The sequence below is a fragment of the Clupea harengus genome, chromosome 5, assembly GCF_900700415.2.
Source record: "Clupea harengus chromosome 5, Ch_v2.0.2, whole genome shotgun sequence".
NCBI classification, from domain to species: domain Eukaryota; kingdom Metazoa; phylum Chordata; class Actinopteri; order Clupeiformes; family Clupeidae; genus Clupea; species Clupea harengus.
In genome coordinates this window covers 26,338,970-26,354,051 of record NC_045156.1, presented here as the reverse complement: position 1 = coordinate 26,354,051, position 15,082 = coordinate 26,338,970, and the positions used below count along the sequence as shown (strand labels likewise).

The following is a 15,082-nucleotide window of genomic DNA, read 5'->3' as shown; positions in this document are numbered from 1 at the left end:
AAGTAAAAATATCAACACACTAGCCAACCAGATTTGCATTAAGAGTATCACTACACCCTGAGCTTAATAATGCTCAAGTACAACATGCATTTGTAGCCAACAAATGCCAAATAACATGCAGGCAATACAAAGACTAATATAAAATTACACCCTTGATGGTCCTTTTTAGCTCTTGAGTTAGAGATATCCAACCACAACAAACCCATTCAAACATAACATCAAATCAGCTTTGGGTGCATCCAATCTCCTCCACTCCTTTTAAGCACACTCTTACTCCTCCCCTTTCATCTGTTGTCTTACCCTTCCTGTAAACCTTTCCATCTTACACCCAAGGGTTGAGTACAGAGCTTAGCCTTGGGAGCTTCCAGGAAAAATGTGCTTTCAAAGTCATAAAGAGTCCAATCCTTGCAAATGGAATTATCTTTGTCGAAATCTGTGAAAAGGGGATGGTGACCTAAACTCTAATTTATTTATACTGAAAAATGAAATACAAATCTCAAGGGTGTAATTTGTATTAGTCTTTGTAATACCTCCATGTTATTAGACATTTGTTGGCTACAAATGCATGTTGTACTTGAGCATTTTTAAGCTCAGGATGTAGTGATACTCTTAATGCCAATCCGGTCTGTTGATCTTTTCCTTGATTCCTCCTGACAATATCAGTAATCTCTTTTAAATCCCCCTGGGAGAGTATAAAACCACTATCCTTACCATTGCAGACAACAGGTCTACACAATTGCACTGGACCTGCACTTGACAGTGACCAAGGAACTTTATCTCGTGACCACATTTTTTGTGTTTTGAGATCATCTTGAGAGGATGAACGGCACGGAGGGCAACAACTTCTACATCCCCATGTCCAACAGGACAGGGCTGGTGAGGAGTCCTTTTGAATATGAGCAGTACTACCTGGCTGAACCATGGCAGTTCAAGGCGCTTGCTTTTTACATGTTTTGCCTGATCTGTCTGGGATTCCCCATCAATGGAGCGACACTGTTGGTGACAGTACTGCACAAAAAGCTTCGTCAGCCTCTCAACTTTATTTTGGTCAACCTGGCTGTTGCTGGTATGATCATGGTCTGCTTTGGATTCACCATCACCATCACCTCAGCTCTTAATGGCTACTTCGTCTTTGGACCCACGGGTTGTGCTGTTGAAGGTTTCATGGCTACTCTTGGAGGTAACTGATTATTAGTTTAAATAGAACTCATCAATTTCTAGCAGGCATTTTCATGATATTACAGCAATATTGTATATATGGTATATAGCACAATAATGTATTTTAATTGTATGTTTCCTGCCCATATTCAGGTCAAGTTGCCCTATGGTCACTGGTTGTGCTGGCTGTTGAGAGATATATTGTTGTCTGCAAGCCCATGGGCAGCTTTAAGTTTGGTACTACCCATGCTGGAGCCGGAGTGGCATTCACATGGGTCATGGCTATGTCATGTGCCGCACCACCCCTCGTTGGCTGGTCAAGGTATGTCTGGTGTCTATCATTGAGAACACTGAGGACCTGTTTTCTATTATACTGAAAAATAGCAAGGATGGGGGATGATAACAGGGTTTGGTTTCTCCTAATGCTGGATCTTAATTCATATCACTATTTATAACCCAGGTACATCCCTGAGGGAATGCAGTGTTCCTGTGGACCTGACTACTACACCCTGAGCCCTGGATACAATAACGAGTCATATGTGATCTACATGTTCACCTGTCATTTCTGTGTCCCTGTCGTTGTTATCTTTTTCACCTATGGAAGCCTTGTCCTCACAGTCAAAGCGGTAAGAATCTGCTACTTTTGTAAGGAAATGAAAGCTGTGGGTTTTAAACTTTCTGAACCTATAAGCATGGTTGTAAGAGGCACCAGTACAATAGTTTACTGATACACGTGATTCCTATGTAGGCCTACTTTGTTTCAAAGTTCAGCTGGACTTTCAACATTTAGTGGTTACCTATAATGTCCCATTCATTGAACAGAACACTGATTAACAGTATTTATCCTTGTCCCAAATCTGCGCTAGGTATAACTTGTAATCAATTAGTATGTTTTAAGATTCATTTTAAGACATTTCAAGACTACTTACGATAAAGTACAGCCAAATAACTTAGTGCACTAGTTTGAAAGGCTGAAATGCCATCATTATTATGAATCAACCAGTAGTATTAAATTATCTGGATCTTATTCTTACCAACAGGCTGCAGCCCAACAGCAGGACTCAGCCTCCACCCAGAAGGCAGAGAGGGAAGTGACACGTATGTGCGTCCTGATGGTTTGTGGCTTCCTGATTGCCTGGACCCCCTATGCCAGTTTTGCTGGCTGGATTTTCTTCAACAAGGGAGCTGCTTTCACTGCTCAGTCCATGGCTATTCCTGCCTTTTTCGCAAAGTCCTCAGCCTTGTTCAACCCCATCATCTATGTGGTACTTAACAAACAGGTGCGTTTTTCGCCAGCTATCATTTAAATGAAATTCTAGCTTTATGTTTTGCAAAAATATAATTTTGTTCAAGCACTTTAAATTCCTTTTCTCTGTGTTGTAGTTCCGTAGCTGCATGATGCAGACAGTCTTTGGCAAGGCCCCTGAGGATGAAGCATCAGTGTCCACGAGCAAGACAGAAGTGTCTTCAGTGGGTCCTGCATAAGCATCATTCTTGCACCAATTTACCTGTCAACAAGCTGCCGATGGCACAAACTCAATGTTGGTTGCTCTCTAAATGTTATGTGGTGTTTCAGGATGAAAATAATAATACTAGAACAAATAATTCAGATTTAGTTGGAAATTTATTTTGGACCAAAGTCAGCCAATGTCCATTATACCACTATGTAATTTGGCTTCTGACTTGCACCAGTAAGTACAGTCCAAACTTCCTTGTCCATCTGAATGTCTTCTGTAGACATGCAACCACAGCTTTTCAAAATAACCATCATTTCCACATGTATATACATTTACTTTGTACAACGAGCATTAAACTTGCAGTATTGCACTGCAATACACTGCACAATGTAACATGGTATATGAACTGACTGGTACAACTGACAATTACTTTGTGAAGTTGGTGTTGGTATTTGACATTTTAACACCTTTAAATGATTGTTTATCACTGAATGGATTGTGAGGTTTCATTTTTATGTTGCTTAACTGCTAACAAATATTTTGTTAGTGTGACTGTTTCATTTTTTGTATGTACAGTATTTTATAAAGCAAAGAAAGAGAAAAAACAAAAACAACTTTTAGTGAAATAAATGTCTGCATCAAATGAGGCGTCTTACCAGTGTCATTAATGGCTATACGTGTATTGCTTTACCCTTGTCGTGACTGTAGGATACCATCGACATTCATTTGAAGATGCTATATTATACATATAAGCCACTTACAAAAATTTAGCATAGGCAGCCTTAAAGAATGTGGAAACACCGTAAGCAATTAGCCTACTTGGAGCAGCCCATACACGAGAAATCTGGGATGCAATGCACAGGGTGGGTGCAAACAAATATCCTAGCTACTGTTACAACTTCAAATATGACCTCAACCGAGAAGTTCGTAACCTATCCCCCAAACCTGGTTGGTTGGCTACAGTTAAGCAAATTCCCTGCATAGTTTTGCTAACTCTGTATATCTTGCCTTTTGAATCAGGCCATGTAGACTAATAGTTGCCCAACATTGGTGTAATTGTTTCAAATACATAGGTTAGGTTCGGTTATAACAAAATGTTAGTGATACGGAATGACATCAGTTTAACTGCAGAAAAGTTTATTGGACATAGACCCATTACACATAGGCCGTGTAAGGTCATTTTTGTCAAATTGTGCATCATTAATATAATTATATCATTATTGACATCGGCTAATAATACAAACTTGATACTAAAGTGACTGCTCTCTAAATAGGCTACCGGTAACAAGTGCAGCTATTCTTTCACATAACTTATTATTCTACAGTAGTTCAGTTAAAAAATTACATTTAAGACGCACAAAAGTCGATTTAGCATGCTGTTTGGCTATTAACAGCATGCTAAAGTTTTTTCTTCTCACCAATTATTTCAGCCTAGTATCCTATCTAATATTTCCTTGTTTCTCAAATACCCTTTTTTACGTGATTTTCTTAACATCCTATCCCACAGAAAAGGGGACCAACTGATAAGATGTGACAGTGAAAAGATTTAATTTAAAGTTTATTTCAATAACACACTGACCACATTGAAATAACATTTGCCCTTCAGATGTGTTTCAGAACTCTGAATGGTGGCACTGAACACTATCAATGCAGAACCACTGTTTAAATTATAAGTTATTTTCAGCTGCAATGAACATTAAAAGCGATGGAGCAGTTTAGATGTACATATCATATTGTGAATTTGTATCAGGAAATCATTACAAATTAATTATATTTTAGATAAGCAACCAAAGCCATAGGGCGTTTATTCAATAGTGAGGACAAAAGTGCATGGCAGGTACTAGTTTGTAAGACAACTTGAACAAATCTTTGAAAAAAGTATTGCTGAGAGACAACAGCACAACATATATTTCCACAAAAACAACTGCACATAACATCCTACATGGCTTGATGGCTGAGTGACAGACAGACATATTAACATATGTACATATACATACAGATAGCTGCTGATGAACAGAAGAATATTTACTTAATTTGAAATGATTGTGAGAGCTCTCATTTGGGATTATTCAAATTTCCAAAGGTATCTCAGTTTCTCAAAGGAAACAATGTGACAGTTTATGACAGGATAAGAGTATGTACAATTCTCTATAAAGAAAGTCGTACTGATATCCAACACATATTTATTGCATGGCTGAATGGCATGATGCCAGAGGAATCAAAATTCTGGCACTGGGGACATTCTGAATGAAACTCAAAGTATGTGATAATGGTAAGACTTTAATCTTTTAAACATCCTTCCTAGGGGCAATTGGCTGATCTCCATTAATCTGGTTCTGGTCCCTTTGGGAAAGTATAAAACCACAACATTGACCATTGCAGAAATAGGTGGTGCACAACCTGATCAACCTGCTTAGGCTTCAACAACTTCTACATCCCCATGTCCAACAGGACAGGGCTGGTGAGGAGTCCTTTTGAATATGAGCAGTACTACCTGGCTGAACCATGGCAGTTCAAGGCGCTTGCTTTTTACATGTTTTGCCTGATCTGTCTGGGATTCCCCATCAATGGAGCGACACTGTTGGTGACAGTACTGCACAAAAAGCTTCGTCAGCCTCTCAACTTTATTTTGGTCAACCTGGCTGTTGCTGGTATGATCATGGTCTGCTTTGGATTCACCATCACCATCACCTCAGCCGTTAATGGCTACTTCGTCTTTGGACCCACGGGTTGTGCTGTTGAAGGGTTCATGGCTACTCTAGGAGGTAAGTGATTTTCAGCTTCTAGAAGCTTCGTAAGTGTTTTATGAAACATTGCACAGATATGTTACAGAAGGTTACATACTAACAGTAGGCAATTACTTCCACTTACAGGTCAGGTTGCCCTGTGGTCATTGGTGGTGCTGGCTATTGAGAGATATATTGTTGTCTGCAAGCCCATGGGCAGCTTTAAGTTTGGTACTACCCATGCTGGAGCTGGAGTGGCATTCACATGGGTGATGGCTATGTCATGTGCCGCACCACCCCTCGTTGGCTGGTCCAGGTACGTCTGCATTGAAGCAGAAACTTTGCCCATTTAAAGTGACATATGTTGACTGTATCATTACCTCCTTCACTCTTTTAACCCTCTTTTTGCTCTCTCTCATCTAGTTCCGTAGCTGCATGATGCAGACAATCTTTGGCAAGGCCCCAGATGACGAGACTTCAGTGTCCACGAGCAAGACAGAAGTGTCTTCAGTGGGTCCTGCATAGAAACATTAGGATCTGTTTTCTATGGATCACAAGGACTGACCACAAATTGTCGTGAATTGATCTTCAAACAGACCAATTGTTTTTAAGCTCTTTTGTGTCAGTGATATCAGAGAAGATATTCAGTGGAGAATGTAAGCAGCCAATGTCATATTCCGTTTAATATGAGCTATCTGTCTGAATCACAGCCTGACCAATAACAGTGAAAGTGTTAACTTACCTTGACAATAACACGTCATGTACAGACATTTATGTAGCACTTGACTACTTCATTGGCGGAGGGATTAGTGTTTACAATTCTCTCAAAAATCATCAGAAAGCTAAGTCAAGCTTTCTAAATGCTGTTCCCTCACAGAGACATCGGTCTTTCATTCATGAACTTTCATTATCACAGTTTATCTTATGATGTATCCTGATGTTTTATTTTGATGTCTCAGGTGGACTAACATAAACAGCTGGCTTCATCCTGTATTTTATTTTGTGTAAACATTTTGTAAAGCATTAAAAAAAAAAAACGAAAAAAATATTCAAATAAAAATGTGCATCAAAAGCAACTGTTCTGTCAAAATCTTTTACTGCAATCATACAGTTTGTGTTTGGCACTCCTAGTGCAGGTGGGCAAACACAACTTCCTAAGTTCAGCTGTTTCTTTCATAATGAATCAAAGCAGAAATAATTTCGAACATCATCTTTTACCTTAAAATCAAACTTTGGCTCCTTAGTCCTCACAAACGTACTACTTCCAGGCATTCCTGTGATTACAGCCCAACAACTAGTCCCAAGTCCAGACCGTCCACAAACAAGATCAGTTGTTTCAAACCACACATGGCCATTTTCATGGCTAACGTTGCATTCAATCTCATATTTCACTGCTTCTCTCTAGGAACAGAGTAAATCTTTGGCATACTGCCGGGAGACAGGAACTATCAGCTCCCCTAACAGGACAAAAGGATCTGAGCTCATATGACAGTATAAGTGTCATGTAAGCCTCCTTATAACACACTCTCTGACTGACTTAGATTCTGTCTACATCTGATTTTCACATAATCCATTTACAAGTATGTGAGGAAAGAACCTGGACAATATAGGCTACATGACAGGCACACATCTCCTCCTTCTTTCATCTTCTCACTTCTTTTGGAGTCAACAGATTATTGATTGCAGTTGTGTCTGTAGCCACTAGGCAAGGAGCGCACCTGTGACTTTTCTCCTCTCTGCTTGCATCCCATGGAGACTACACATGTGCGCGCTATTGTCCAGCGTTGTTCTGTGTTTTTATCTTTCTCTATTTTTGGCTCTCACCCTGGCCTACTCAGGAGTCTTGTCAACAAAAATGTGGCGAAAACTGTTTGTCAACAAACCTTTTCCCCTTGACTACAACAGGACAGCTGTGACAGTTTTTTCTTATCTTAAGGTAAAAGGCATGTCATTGTATATTTTGTAACACTTGGCAGAATATCTATAGCAATGACATGACTGTAAGAGCTGCAGTGAAGAGAGTGTAGAGCAAGAATTGTATTATAAGATACAGTCTACCCTTTTCAGACATCAAGAAAAACTGACCATCACATTTTACATCTTTTGTGAAAGGCACAATCCCTCATATCAACCTGTTATTCTACAACGGCAAATTCATGTTTTGAGATTATTCACTGAAAACATAGCTTCTCTGCTCTTTCACTGGATGTGGCTATCGTTGTCTGTGGAATTGAATTTGTGCTCAAGTTCCAAGTGGTTTCATGTCATTGGTTAGGATGGCAGGCTCCCTCGTGGCTCAGTTAATGCAGGGTTGTCCAAGTTTGCCACCTAGTGGTATAACACGTTTTTTTTTTACCTTCACTGAAGATTGCCACTTCCAGCCACCATCTGATTGAATCCAAGACTGCCAACATGTTACACGAGAAGTCTACTGAGTTTACCCGGTCTTATCTTACTGCTTTGTATACTGACATTGCTCATGGTTTACTGCATCATTATCCTGATCATACTGAGCAGCATTCACTGCAATTCATTTAATATAATTAGAAGATTTACATTTAGAGATTTTGATAGTGCTATGCACACGTGTACTCGTAACATAGTATGCATCACTTCTTTGGCCCATCCTAGGATTTCCACACTCAGCCCCTTCTGGTGGTATAGAATCATCTTCAGTACCATCGTCTGTAAAAATGTAAGTGCATAAATGAAGTACAGTTGTCAGACACTCTTTGAGCCTCCTGTCCCCTAACTACCAGTATGTTAGACCAACAGCACACATGCTTAGATTAAGAAAATCCTCACTGCACTCTCATGGGCTCTGAAATAAGTTTGTAGAGGGCATTTGGCGGACAGATGGATATGCAGACAGAACCGCCGCAAGAGTGAAGGGGTTAGTGTGTCAACAAAAGTCCTCCTCATTTGGAGTTCGACCAGCTCACTGTGTACAGAGACAGCTTTCAGTAAAATGAGATAAATGAGTGATGATCATACAGTACATGCTTTGAATTCCTTAGATATAGCTCTGCCGTGTTCTAAGCAGGCTGTACAATGCCAATGGCATGCAGTTAGCATCTAACCAGAAGTTCAAAAGAATAGTATTATTTACAGTGCAGGTATAAGTAAGAACTACAACATAGGTGATGCTATATCTTACCTTATCTTGAGATGAAGTGGACATAGTTGGAAAGGGTGTGTATATGTATAGGGAGTGTATATATAAGGAGTGTATGTCCAGTTTAGACAAAACATTTGCATTTGGTTGTATGTTTAATATAAATGATAGTAAACTGCACAAGGTGAGAGGTTCAGCCTGTGCAAGAATGAACAGTATTAATATACAAGTACTGAGACAGTGCAGTAATGAGTGGAATTATGCTTAGTGCCGTGGTGTGGACTGTGGAGCAAAGTCACAGCCTCAGGGAAGAAGCTCTTCCTGAGCCTGCTGCAAGGTCCATGCTTATGGTGGGATGCATCATTGATAGTGCTTTTTGCACTGCCCACGCAGTGTATGGTAAATGTTCTCTAACCTTCATCATAACCTTGTTCACACACTTGTTGATGTGATCCAGGACAGAGTTGGTATGAGTATCTTAAATCTTCCATGCAACATTTTCCTCCGTCTCCATGGTAATTGTTATTCACAAACAGCTGTGGCATGCTCTCTGGCAACCTTTAATTTCCTGTCGGCACCCTCATCACACTGGCTAATACATGTAGCTGTGAAGACACTGGGACACCTCCACTGCAATTTGTATCACATCAGCCCTAACACAGACACCTGCAAGTAGTTAGCTTCACCATGGTGGGCCTGGTAAACACTGCCTTTTGACTGGGGGCCAAGAAAAGGCCCTGTGACAGGCTAAAGAGTGTAATTGCACCTCTTACTCCCCCTCATTACAGTGTTACCACTCCGGGTGAGCGGAGCTGCCCCATCCTCCTGCAAGAGGGTTGTATTATGGATCTGCAGGGGTTTGGAGAGAGACGGCAGTGTAAGCGAGAAGTAGCCATTTTAGTTTTTAAATGGCTGGTGATTGGTTGTAAGGTTGATGTTCAGAGCTGTTAATCAGATGGCAAATGTGTTCAAGACTAGACTAGACTAGAGACTAGACTAGACTTAGTGTTAATGTGAATGTGTAAGATAGATTATTTATCCAAGTACACAGCATCAGTAGGGTAATATCTTGACCTACCATTGTCTCATGTCTTAGTTCATACGATTTAATTCATGACAATGTTACCACCTCCCCCACCCAGCAAAAACACTCATGGTTGGTGGGTTTTTGTCTGTGGATAAACTGATCACACTGCTTATAAGAAATACACATGCAATGTTTTGTATTTGTTTCTTTCTGATGAGCAATCTCACAACTATTTTGACACTACATCATCAGATAAGTTACCCTCACAATTAGTTTGGCTATTGCAAACTGATACCTACTCATTTCTGTGACAGACTCCCAGAGAGGGCAATGATTGACATGATTGACCCCCCTATCCTGAGAGTATTTAGTACGATATTTATACATAGAGTGGAAAGCTGTAGTGCATTTTGCAATGAACTTCACCACTTCAATTGCTTCTCCACCATTTATGTTCAGTTTATCTTTATTCTTCAATTCAATTCTCCCAAAACAGGCCAGCACAATCTTAATATCTTGGTAAAGGAATAGATTCCAACACCCAACATATCCTGTTCATATTCTGCATCTATCATAGCACATATTAATTTATCACACAGCACAGTTGAAAATTATTCAGATAATGTCTGACCGTGGAAGGCTTTAAAAAATGATACCATTGAAAACAAAACATCCAACAGAAAGCACCACATATATAAGGGCCAATAAACTAAACGTTTGGTTGGAAACTAATATTTTGGACATGTTACATCATGATGGTATGTTATAAGTTAAAATGTTCAATTGAAAAAAGATTCCAATTTAATTGTTTGCATTCATAACAGCTAAAAACAGCAGATAACCGTCATATAAATGACCTAAACAAAGCTTAGGATACAGTTGAAACACTGAACATTACTGAAAATTACCTGACCTTGGAAAAACACTTTAAATGATTTTTGTACAAAGTACAGTAATCAAACAAGTACATATATCATTTATTTTTCATATAATTAATGATGTAGGGGCTAATCATTATAACTACAACACAATTATTTATTAATAATAATAATAATAATATAATTTCAATACAGTCATTTAGACACATTTAGACACATTAGGCATAGATAACAGTCCTAGTCTCACGAGTACCCTCACTGACTAACTGCACATACACTGAGCTGACACCCGTGCACTCACTCATCCAGCCACAGTACTCACTCACTGTCTCTCACATCTCTGCATGCTCTGCCTTACATGTCATTGATCAGTATGAGCGGTCCCATGGAGGAGGAGCTATAGAGTGAAGGCGGACCCAGGCTGGTGTGTGGAAGGCTAAAACCTCCTGCTGAATGGTCGAAGCTAACCTGTCGATAAAGCTGCTGGCCATAGGATGCTCCTGAATGGTCAAAGCTGCTCTGGCTGCATTGCCGTTGGCTGAAACTGCTCTGTTTCTCAGAGAGGGTCCTGGTGGATCTCTGGCTGGTCTTGTGTAAGCCGGTCTCTTTGTAGGCAAACCAAATGTTGCCAGCCCACAACATGACGTTTAAAAATCCAAAAACCTGGTGAAGTTCAACAGATCAACAGTATGTACCCTATTGACATATTATCACACTATTTACCAGCCTTTTAAAGGTGACTTTTTAGTAAATTCAAGTATTTTCTTCCCACGCTGATGTGGGTTAAATATACTCGTATGTAGTTGACTACCATTATTTATCAAGAACTTTTCACCAAGCCAACTAAGCTTTGAAATACCACTGCCTGCATAATGTATATTATGACATTACAATTTGGAAAAGGAGTTATAAAATATGAGTGCACACTTTTGTGTAGGCTACCCTAATATTTACCAAAGACTGGAAAAAAGTGACTTGCCAGAACAGTAGGGGTTGCACAGAATACTCAAGTATTTGAGCAGCTAAATCAATTCTCAAGTTTCTACATTAACATCGAGTACACGTTAATCACATGATGCTAGTGCAAGAACTCAAAATGGGTCAGTTTTCTAGATATTGTTCATTGTTAGTAGTGACTATATTTCCTGTACTGCTTTGCTTGGAGTCGGGGGTGAAGCAGGTTTTGGAGATGAGCTACTTGTTGGTAATTAACATTCAAATATCGTTGTATCATCCATACTTCGTCGTTAATAAAATCGTTCATTTTATGCTTTGGTTTATGTGCTGAGACCAACCCCATCTTAGTTGCATAGTCTTTTAATTGATACAAAACACCACTGCACGAACCCCCTTCCCCCAAGATTACTCGATTTAAAAAAGAATGTACTCATGCAACCCCTACAGAACACTCACCACAGATGTGTTGAGGCGGGTCCAGACGGGTTTCTCCAGAGCCTCGCATTCATTGGCTGGCTCCCTGCAAGCCGACATGAGGAACAAGACCTGGGTGCTAGCTACGACTTCTTTTACCCCTGAGAGAGCTTTGGCCCAGGCACATGAGCTCACTAACCACAGAAAGGAGAAGATCACCGTCACCAGGAAGTCCTGTAGGTGTTATGGAGGAGAACATGGTGATTAGCTGAAGGAGGAAGCCTGTGTGTTGTTTCAGGAAAGCTAAGTGGAGCAGAAAGGATGAACTAAACACCTGTTCTCAAGACTGCCTTAATGCCTAGAGTGCAGTGGCGGCGGTGTCATTACACAGCACAGGTCATTCAATCACAATTTGAAACCAAATGTTTGTAAAAATCCTACATTTCTAGAAATTTCATTTGATTACAAAAAAGAACATTTTGTTTGTAATGTCGTATAACTGTATTTATCCAAAATCTTTCCAAGTCAAATCTATCTAGGATTTTGTGTTATATCTAGGCTGCACATTGTGAAACAGAATTCTCATTGTCTGGTTTGTTGATGGGAAGAGACATAAGTGGAGGCTCACATACTCACCAAAAGAGGGCCCCTGTTGTTTTCTCTATATTTGTTCTGGTAGAAAAAGTAGACGACGGTGGCCAGGAGGGAGTAGAGGAAAGCAAAGACAGCAACGGTGACAAAGAACTGGGCAGATTTGGAAAAGTCGCCCTCCAAGAAAAGTGTTTCGTGTCTCTTAAGATCACACAGAGGCACTTTGAAATGCACTTGTTCAAACCTGATGGAGGGGAAATTACATTTGGTACCAGTGAATGTCACAGAAAGCACAGAAGTCACAGAGTGCACATTACAAAAATCACCTCTTAGCGAGCAAATACTTCCTCTGAAATAGGATGGTTAAATAAGACTAACATTCGGAAGTCAGGGTGCCTTGGTAGCAGAGGGTGCACAGGAAGGCTGTGAATTACCACAGATGGCCAGTCTGTATTGGCTCAACTCTCTGCTGATTCCCAAGAGAGTGGGTTTGGTTTGGAACAGCTTGCGTGATCTTTTGTAAGTTTTCTGAGAGAATAATTCTTTGGTAGAATCATAGTTATTCCCTATAGTTCAGTTTAATGGACCTACCAGGCTAAATTAGCGTCACAAATATGCGGTACATTCTTGAATGAAACACTCAAAACACCAACCCTGAGATAACCTTAAGACAGTGGCCTTTTTAATATGGGAAAGGTTTGAAGACATTCAGTATTTAAAAAACTGAGGATTTTTTTTAAATAAACTCTTTAATGAAATGTATGCTTTGTTTTACACTGGCTGTGTGGACCTACCCCTGAACGTATATACATTTAATTTAGTTATAAAACTCTGAGGAAAAACACACTCAATCCAAAAACTACCCCTGACAGGTGTAAAGGGTAGGGAATCTTCTATAATCAGCATGAAAAAAAAAGTGTAAATATGTGTGTGATATTCAAAAGTATCTTCCTCTAAATGCACTCATATTTTGTCCTGATTTATTCCCAATCAAATGAATTGCATTTAAAGATCAATTACATTTAGTTTGTCAAGAAATGTTCATATATTAATGAACAAATGTATGTAACACTTGTGGGTGCTGAAGTGTGTCATCTATCACCTGAATGGATAGCCAAAGCTGATGGTGATGTTGGTCTGGTTCTTGTCCGCACAGTCCACTCTTACCCTCAGCTGACCAGAGTAACCCCCACATGTTGCAAATGCAAAAATGGCTAACACCTGTGGGAGATGTACTGCTGTTGAAATTATAGCCTCATATCATACACATTTGACAGTAACTGAAAAAAGCAGTGAAAATGATGCAGCAGGATTAAGGATAAAGTCTTGTCAGGTGTCAGTTGAGCACTGTTAAATTGATTATTGGAATTCCATATCTTAATATTAAACACCTAAAATATTATGTAGCTCCGTGCCACAAAGAACACAAACATAGAACTATACCTCTATTTTTTTTTTTTTTTGGAAATGGTAAAACACATCTAAAATGGAAGCAGAAACCATATGACATGTCTGTGTGTTCTGGTAAAGGTTAACATAAAAGTACAACATGATGATACAATGGTGTAAGTATATCATAATGTGCACACGGTAATCTTTATTTCCTGGACAGCTACATCTGTATACAGATTTACTGTCATTTTAAGTTGCAAATCTGTTTTTTTTTTTGTCACAGTCAGTGCAATGCAGTAAATTATGCAGAAGACACCCAGGGGTTCATCTCACACATGCACACAGCCAGGTCAGGTGCTTGCAGCAGATTAGGGATTGTAATCAATTTCCCCATATCTCAATGAGAATAAATTAATAATTTAGGATGGTGAACAGCATAAAGCGAACTACTGCTGACACTGCCACCGGGCTTAACCTGTTGGAATGCCTCTCTGTTCTTCAACTGTTCATTATAAGGATGCATGGAAAGCCATGGGTAACATTAACATCTATGACAGTCAAAATCCTTTTTTTAGAAACTAATTCAAATTATTATCAGAACAGAATACCTGGAAATGGAGATAATCATGTCAAGGATAGAAATGACCCACTTTATATACTCAACATTCCTGGTTCATAAATTAATCACAATCTTAGTGTCTGTTTTTCTTAACTTGTCAATAACAACATACATACAAGCATGTCACTGTTAGTCAGTGCATATAAGTGAACCCAGACCAGTAAGGCCAGTTTATCAAACAAAACATGTTTAGACATTTCCCTGAAAGGTGGATATCTGACATGCCACACAATGCATTAAATATGAAATAACAAATCTTAACAACAACAAGAAATCTTACCGGTGAAAATATGACCATACACATCGAAAAGACTGGCAGTGTCAATATCAGTGTCTACATGAAACTCTGTGCTGCTCTCCCTGTTAAGTACTGAGACCAACAGCAATGTGGAGCCCACAGTTTAGCGATGTGTGTGTGGAGCCAGGAGGGAGGTGAGTTAGTGTGTGTATGTATGGGGGATGGGTTGGAATGTTTGCATCCGTTTGAACTGCTAACAAGTTTAGAAATATACCCATATATACCTTATCTTCACATTAATCTGGCGATCTGTATTTTTGACCTTTAATCACAATTTCACATACCAATGTAAATAACAGTTTCATAATAGGTTTGCAGTATTACACTTGCTAATGGTACCACCCTGCTCCCTCATCCTCCTCCAAATTGGAGTTACATGCTTATACGAGAAGGTACAATGCCATAAACATCAACATTTTAATCTCAAATCAGTCATGGTGTTCCTCCCTC

General features: G+C 39.5%; 2 protein-coding genes across 2 annotated transcripts; one reads left to right on the top strand and one right to left on the bottom strand.

Annotated features, from left to right (window-relative positions):
* The first annotated feature begins 743 nt into the window (after window positions 1-743).
* Window positions 744-3,261, top strand: opn1mw4 (opsin 1 (cone pigments), medium-wave-sensitive, 4). Its single transcript, XM_031568312.2, has 5 exons — window positions 744-1,180; window positions 1,312-1,480; window positions 1,619-1,784; window positions 2,199-2,438; window positions 2,542-3,261. Exons 1-5 carry the CDS (start codon window positions 820-822, stop codon window positions 2,641-2,643), a joined length of 1,038 nt encoding a protein of 345 aa, XP_031424172.1. The 5' UTR covers window positions 744-819; the 3' UTR covers window positions 2,644-3,261.
* Window positions 3,262-10,602: 7,341 nt separating this feature from the next.
* Window positions 10,603-14,705, bottom strand: synprb (synaptoporin b). The gene is made up of 5 exons (XM_012822612.2): window positions 14,615-14,705; window positions 13,426-13,544; window positions 12,369-12,567; window positions 11,775-11,966; window positions 10,603-11,024 (listed from the first exon to the last, which is right to left on the bottom strand). Exons 1-5 carry the CDS (start codon window positions 14,636-14,638, stop codon window positions 10,716-10,718), a joined length of 843 nt encoding a protein of 280 aa, XP_012678066.1. The 5' UTR covers window positions 14,639-14,705; the 3' UTR covers window positions 10,603-10,715.
* Window positions 14,706-15,082: the final 377 nt, after the last annotated feature.

Coding starts and splice junctions, on each gene's coding strand:
- opn1mw4 (XM_031568312.2), top strand. CDS start 820: ATGAACGGCACGGAGGGCAACAACTTCTACATCCCCATGTCCAACAGG. Junction 1,481..1,618: donor CCCCTCGTTGGCTGGTCAAG/GTATGTCTGGTG, acceptor TTTATAACCCAG/GTACATCCCTGAGGGAATGC. Junction 2,439..2,541: donor ATGTGGTACTTAACAAACAG/GTGCGTTTTTCG, acceptor TCTGTGTTGTAG/TTCCGTAGCTGCATGATGCA.
- synprb (XM_012822612.2), bottom strand. CDS start 14,638: ATGTGTATGGTCATATTTTCACCG. Junction 11,967..12,368: donor ACAACAGGGGCCCTCTTTTG/GTGAGTATGTGA, acceptor TAACACCTACAG/GACTTCCTGGTGACGGTGAT. Junction 11,025..11,774: donor CCCGCCTCAACACATCTGTG/GTGAGTGTTCTG, acceptor GAACTTCACCAG/GTTTTTGGATTTTTAAACGT.